This window comes from Cryptotermes secundus, unplaced genomic scaffold (assembly GCF_002891405.2).
Source record: "Cryptotermes secundus unplaced genomic scaffold, Csec_1.0 scaffold333, whole genome shotgun sequence".
Classification (NCBI taxonomy): domain Eukaryota; kingdom Metazoa; phylum Arthropoda; class Insecta; order Blattodea; family Kalotermitidae; genus Cryptotermes; species Cryptotermes secundus.
The window spans coordinates 1,302,299-1,309,903 of record NW_019742965.1 but is presented as its reverse complement, the minus strand read 5'-3'; the positions used below and the strand labels follow the sequence as shown (position 1 = coordinate 1,309,903).

The window sequence follows — 7,605 nt, the reverse complement described above, 5'->3', positions numbered from 1 at the left end:
TAAATAAATCATGGACTACCATCCTACATTTTAATTTATACCACTCAATTTTCTCTATCTGGACCAGGCTTTGCTCATTGCCCGATTCTCTTTAAAACAATCCAAATTAAGGAAACAGGAATTTCATTCAATCATGAACCAGACTGCAAAACAAGGAAATTTCATTGAAGAAGGTTCAGGCCGAATTCAGCAGAGTACAGTAGTTCTAGGAGACCAATTATTTCTTCTCTTTGAGATCGTTTTATTTTGATACAGGCTGTGACACCCTGAGTACAATTCATTTTATTCGAATTTGTAAGCTGTCAGACCCAGCCCGACTTTGGTCTGCAACGTATTTTGGTGACGTCGGGATGAATCCGAGAGAGGACCACATTTTCAATTCAGTAGCCGAGCGCATGAAACACGACCCATGACAATTACAGTCTGCTTCTTTTTTTTATTAAATATTATCGGGAAAAGCCCGAATTTGGGCCGGAACATGAGTTTCACGAATGTCGGGCTAAGCCCTACAGAGAACCTGTACAATACAAATATAATGTTTTTGGGCATTATCCATTGTCCTGCCTTTATCTAAAACGGTCCTGTTTATTTTTCAAAACACAGCGTTTCGGAGACTGGATTCTGTCTCCGTCTTCAGGTAAAACCTACTCAGTTGGAGACAGGGACTAGCTCTATTGATTGGGTAAAACTGAGTACTTTTACCTGAAGAGGTCCGGAGATAGGAACTGACTCTATCGATTGGGCTGAGAAGGTTTTACCTGAAGAAATCCGGAGATAGGAAATAGCCCTATAGATTAGGCCTAACTGATTAGGCTTTACATGAAGACTGAGACAGAATCCAGTCTCCGAAACGTTGAGTTTTGAAAAATAAACAGAACGGATTTTAGATTTAGAAAAGACGATGGATAATGTCCAAAAACATAATATTTGTACCAATGTACCATTGTCACATATTTTTAGAGCTTATTTAGAAAACCTGCATGCTTTCAACTCCACTAACACATTTTGCCTCACAGGCTAGCATGAACTATAGAGAACCGTACATGCTGTATAGGCATGTTCGTGTTTTATAACATGCAGACATCTATTAACTGGTTAACTGATTATTATGTGCACATTTGATACAGTAATTTGGGCTCTAAGCAAATTGTTGAAACAAATTTTGATATAATACAGCAATTACAGTATCGAATGTCGAGGAATAAATAATGTAAATAACCAGCAGAACAGTTTAAAACAAAATTTCCCTTGTGTCTAGGCACCACACTATTAAGGCGTGCAAGGGATATGGAGGAACGCATCAAACAATGTATGTTTCTGCACTGAGTGGAAGGGAACGTTTGAAATGAATCTTCTCGACCCGGCATCTGCGTCAATATGAAGTTGGTGGCCATCGTATCAGAAGCTGCCTCTGTCTCCATCATCAGGGGTTGGTGCGATGGGTTTTGTCTTCGCACAGTATACGCATCAATTCCACGTTGACACGGCTGATCGCCCGAGGAGTCTTCATTGTACCCTGTTGCTATGATCGCTTCAAATCATACGAGTATATATGAATGTTGATCTTCAGGCTCTGGAACCTTTATCCCAGTGGTAAGAGCCCTCAATATAAACTGAAGAGACCATGTTCGAACGTGATGTTTCAGACGAGAACATAAACCTGGCCGTCCTGCTAGCAGTAACTTAAATGGAGGAGTTCCGCCGGTCTTCTATTGAGGATCAACCCAGATTTCATTAAATACTGATGTAATGTTTTGTAGTTTCATACATTATTTGACGCGTATCCTCAAAACTTAGTTGAAACTCATGAAACTTCCTTGAAATTTTCCTTAAATTCAGGGTTTTCCGTCCGGAGAATAATCATCTGTTATTCTCAGATGTGTATAAAAGAAGTGAAATTGTTTATTTCGAAGCGAAAGCATGTTTCAGGCGTTTCGTAGCAGCAAAATAACTCATCTTCTCATGGCTATGGCGTATGGTAACTTAGTAGCAACGACATCTCTCGGCAGGACACTGCGAGGAGTACACGAGGCACTTATCCATGCAGTACACGTCCGCGCCTGCGCGGCCTTCCAGCTCACCGATCGCGTCGCACACTTCCCTATAACAGAAACAATGCAACACTCAACTATCCATTTCAGAATCGTAACGGATATTATTTGCTTCTTGTCACATGGCAACCAACAAGGCGTTCCAATTCCTGCAGGTCTCAAGTCTTCGTTAGAAATTTTTGCTGTTCATTTCTGCTATGAGAATGCACCATCAGTTGGAAAAGCAGCATAATCTGCTTGCCGTCTATCTCTTGCTGGTTACGAAATTAGGTTACTATTGGATCATGTTAGTATAAGGTCCTCCGAAACGTCGGTAAGCTTTATCGGACTACATGATGTTGTATCTCGGAAGACAATATTCTTTCAAGTTTTGGAAATCAGGCGATTGACACTAAACTGTCAGCGACATTGAAGTACAGATGAATTTTCAATGTGCATAATTAGTTAGATACCATGCCATTAAGACGTATGGGGGAGTGGAGGTATAGCTCTACATATTTTTAATTTCTACTGTAGGTGGAAGTGGTCAACTTCAAGCTTCGGTCACTTTACCCCGAGGGAAAAAAACCTCTAGTACCCAATGTATAGGGAGCTGGATCTGCCCCAGAGATGATCTAAACGGTGTGGGAAAAGGACTAATTTCTGACCCCTACCGGCAAACGAACTGCAATTTCTCGGCCGCTCAGCCCGTTACCAGTCTCTGACTTTCTGAAAGTGCTGAAAAGTAAACAGCAAAATGAATCGGTAAATGAACGAATGAATACTTACGGGCACTGGCAGATCAAGGGGGAACAGTTCGGGGGGTACCGCAGACAGTTGGTCTGACACCACTCCTCCACGCCTGGCAGGCGCTTGTAGAAAGGGGTCGGCAAACACACTTGCTGCCTGCAATAAAAGTAGGTAATGTAAACACTACAGCCGGTCACGGTAGCCCAGCGGTCTAAGGCATGTACTGTCTTCGCTCGCTTGGAAACCGGGATCGTGGGTTCGAATCCCACTCAGGGAATGGCTGTTTAGTCTGTGTGTGTGCGTTTTTCTGTGTTTGTGTACAGGTAGAGGCCTTGTGACGAGCTGATCACCCGCCCAAGGAGTCCTACCGAATGTGTAAGATCTAGAAAAACCGAAGTGAACGGAGAAGTTCATGGAAGTAGGCCTTGGCCCACTGGGGCTGTAGTGCCAAGGAAAAAAAATGTAAACACTACAGTAGCTGGGTCGACAATTTTCAAAGGTGGTTGCCATATATCTGCTTGGATGATACATACAAAACGAGGAAACTATTAATGACTCACCTAATGATAAGTGGTGAGACAAGGCTTGGTGACCGGAAGTCTCGGTAATATAGCAGGAATGGGTTATCTTGCTGGCCAATAAAAATTGGCGGAAGTCCTGCTGTGCTCGTCACTATCGTGACGTCAGCACAGTTCCGGAAAGTCTCGGGACGACCGCATCCCAGTCCTTCTGTACCATTGGTGCATGTCCCCCACATGTTTCCTGGCAGGCAGAAACGTGGCAAGTCAGTAAATGCTGTCATTTATCTACTTACCCTTAGTCATCTCACAATTCATTCAGTAAATTCGGCGAAACAAGGTACGGAGTATATGGGTGAGAATTGCGGTTTCTTTTTCTGAGGAAATAACATAGAATAGGAGGAAGACTTCTGAGAAAAAGATACCCTTATTTCTACCTACGATATAATTACATATTGAGCAGCTTCATAATCTGTATTTTACTCTTACGCCTAATATTATTACTCATGGAGCTGAGCCCTTCTTCATGAGCTGCCAATTCTGTAGTTACTCAAGAATTTCCCAGCATTTTATGGAACCCGAAGGTGTCATTACCGTGTTCATAAGAGCCTTCCACTGGTCTCTACCCTGAGCCAGATAAATCCAATCCATACCATCCCATCTTATCTCTCTAAGATCCATTTTAATATCGTCCACCCACCTGTGGAAGCCCATAGGGTTGTGAGACGTTAGAGGCTCCCACATTATCTAGACAATCGGCTTACATATTGCGGAGAGGTTGTCAGCCTTACGTACTGGCCGCCTTTTACCCCCAGGAAGACTCCTCATACTCATTTTTCTTAGAGGCTGAGTCGACCCCAGGGCCATAGTATATCTGGAAGCATTAAATAAATTGAAAAATCCAATTACATTATCGGGAATCGAACTCGAGACCTTCCGGCTTGTAGCATAGTACCTCAACGAACTACACATGCTACCGCGTTCCCCAGGAAAACACGTATATGCAACCATTTTATTTGCGACTTCATTTATGTATTGGATTTGATTGCAATATATCGTAGGGCCTGGTGTTGAAAGGCTGGCAGTGAGCAAACACACACACACACAGAGTTCAAATGGAGAGGTTCAATCTAAAGAAATTAAATGAGGTAGAAGGTAAAGAGCAGTATTGTGTTGAAATCTCAAATAGGTTCGCGACTTTGGAAAACTTGGAAACTGAGGTGGATTTTGATAAAGCTTGGGAAACTATTAGAGAGAATATAAAAATGTCTGCCAAAGAGAGTCTAGGTTATTATGAACCGAAGAAGCATAAGCCATGGTTCGATGAAGGATGCTCAAAATTGTTAGGTCAAAGAAAGCAGGACAAATTGAAGTGGTTACAGGATCCAAGTGAGTTAAATGGGGATAATCTGAACAATATAAGACGTGAAACCAGCAGGCATTTCAGGAACAAAAAGAGGGAATATCTGAAAGACAAAATTGATGAGCTTGCAATGAACAGTAAGAACAAGAACATTATAGAGACCTGTATAGAGGAATAAATGACTTTAAGAGGGGTTACCAGCCTAGCAGTAACTTAGTGAAGGATGAAAATGGTGATCTGCTTGCAGATTCCCACAACATTTTGAATAGGTGGAGGAACTACTTCTCTCATTTATTGAATGTACATAGGATCAGTGATGTTAGGCAGACAGAAATCCATACAGTTGAGCCGTTAGTAGCTGAACCTAGCCCTTTTGAAGTTGAAAGTGCTATTGCAAAATTGAAACGGTATAAATCGCCAGGCAGTGATCAAATTCCGGCAGAACTTATTCAAGCAAGAGGCGAAATATTACGTTCTAAGATCCACAATCTAATTACTTCTATTTGACATAAAGAAAAATTGCCTGATCAGTGGAAAGAGTCTATTATTGTACCAGTTCACAAGAAGGGTGATAAAACTGACTAGCAAATATCGGGGGATATCACTGCTATCAACTTCATATAAAATTTTGTCCAATATTCTTAGCTCAAGGTTAAGTCCATATATAGATGAAATTATTGGGGATCATCAGTGTGGGTTTCGACGTAACAGATCAACTGCAGATCAGATCTTTTGCATTCGTCAGATATTGGAGAAATAATGGGAGTACAATGAGACAGTACCTCAGCTATTTGTAGACTTCAAGAAAGCTTACGATTCAGTTAGGAGGGAAGTATTGTACAATACTCTGATAGAGTTTGGGATACCATGAAACTAGTTAGGTTGATTAAAATGTGTTTAAAGGAAACGTATAGTAAAGTCCGCGTAGGTAAATATCTGTCTGAAAAATTTCCTATCCAGAATGGTCTAAAACAAGGAGATGATTTATCGCCAATTCTTTTCAACTTTGCTTTAGAATATGGAATTAGGAAGGTCCAGGGAAACCAGGTGGGACTGAAATTAAACGGGACACATCAGCTGTTGGTCTACGCCGATGATGTGAATCTACTGGGTGATAATGCGGATACCATAAAGAAAACACACGAACTTAAATTGACGCAAGTAAAGAGGTTGGTCTAGATCTAGAAGTAAACGCTGAGAAAACTAAGTACATGTTACTGTCTCGTCACCAAAATGCAGGGCAAAATCATGACATAAAGATAGGAAACTGACATTTTGAAAAAGTGGCACAGTTCAGATATTTAGGAACAACGATAACAGATCGAAACCTGAATCAGGAGGAAATTAAGAGGAAATTGAACTCGGGTAATGCTTGCTACCATTCAGTCCAGAACCTTTCATCTTCTCGTCTGCTGTCGAAAAACATAAAAATGAGAACATTCAAAACTATAATTTTGCCTGTGGTTCTGTATGGATGTGAAACTTGGTCTCTGACATTAAGGGAGGAACATAGACTGAGGGTGTTTGAGAACAGGGTGTTGAGGAGAATATTTGGACCGAAGAGAGATGAAGTGAGAGGAGGTTGGAGAAAACTGCACAATGGGGAGGCATCATAACTTGTACTTTTCTCCAAATATAATTAGAGGAAATTAAAGGAAAGAGACCACTGGGAAGTCCAAGGCGTAGGTGGGTGACCAATATTAAAATGGATATTAGAGAGATAGGATGGGATGGTGTGGATTGGATTGATCTGGCTCAGGATATGGACCAGTGGAGGGCTCTTGTGAACTTGGTAATGAACATTTGGGTTCCATAAAATGCTGTAAAATTCTTGAGTAGCTGCAGAATTTGCAGCTCCTCCAGAAGGGCTCAGCTCCGTAAGTAAGTAAGTAATTAAGTAAGGCCTGTTGTTGATAGAAATATGCAGTCGCAAAGCTAAACCCACTACAGGTAGCGTACCTCACATAATGATACATATATATTGTTATGTGGCAGAACATGTATGATGACCAATTCTGTGAAATTCGATGTGAACTTCAAGTAAAATCTGATCGATACAAGACAAAATTAAATATTCTGCACGTCTGTTAGTATAATCCCTCCCTAATAGTATGATGCAGAGTTCTTCTTGAAGAGAAGTAAAGAAATTCCCAGCCTTCTGCCAAATCCGAATGTGTATTGCCAAGGATACAAAAAGGCCCGGCACGTCTCCGAATGTGGGAAAAGTCGCTAGCAAACTACGAAAATCCGTCGTCATATATTTAATGACTGCACGTAATAATGGAATGGATTATAGACGGACACGATCTGCCCATTTTATATATTCATTTCATATTTTCCCCTTGGCACTACAGCCCCAGTGTGCCTAGGCCTAACTCCATGAACTTCTCCGTTCACTTCGGTTTTCCTAGATCTTACACATTCGGTAGGAGTCCTTGGGCGGGTGATCAACTCGTCGCAAGGCCTCTACCTGTATACAAACACAGAAAAACGCACACACACAAACTAAACATCCAGGCCCTGAGTGGGATTCGAACCCACGATCCCGGTTTCCAAGCGAGCGAAGACAGTACATGTCTTAGACCGCTCGGCTACCGTGACCGGTATTCATTTCATTTACCTCGTGCAAATACATAGTTTGACTGGCTGAGGAAAATATTGATACCAACGTTCGACTCACTCCATGTGTATCCTTAATGAATTAGCTGAATTGCCCACGTTCAGTAACCTCATTGTCCTGAACTTCATCGTGTTTTTAATGAAAATGAATTGACCACATTCAGTAACCTCATTGTCCTGAACTTCATCGTGTTTTTAATAGAAATGAATTGCCCACGTTCAGTAACCTCATTGTCCTGAACTTCATCGTGTTTTTAATAGAAATGAATTGAACACGTTCAGTAACCTCATTGTCCTGAACTTCATCGTGTTTTTAATAGAAATG

At 41.4% G+C, this 7,605-nt stretch overlaps 1 protein-coding gene across 1 annotated transcript in view; it reads right to left on the bottom strand.

The window, feature by feature from the left end:
- Positions 1-610: 610 nt before the first annotated feature.
- Positions 611-7,605, bottom strand: part of LOC111873457 — a 70,265-nt gene continuing 63,270 nt past the window's right edge. The window contains exons 7-9 of the mRNA XM_023868196.2: positions 3,341-3,542; positions 2,820-2,936; positions 611-2,101 (exon numbers count right to left, since the gene is read on the bottom strand). Coding sequence (XP_023723964.1) covers positions 1,984-2,101; positions 2,820-2,936; positions 3,341-3,542 — 437 coding nt within the window. The 3' untranslated portion in view covers positions 611-1,983. The remainder of the gene's footprint in view (positions 2,102-2,819; positions 2,937-3,340; positions 3,543-7,605) is intronic.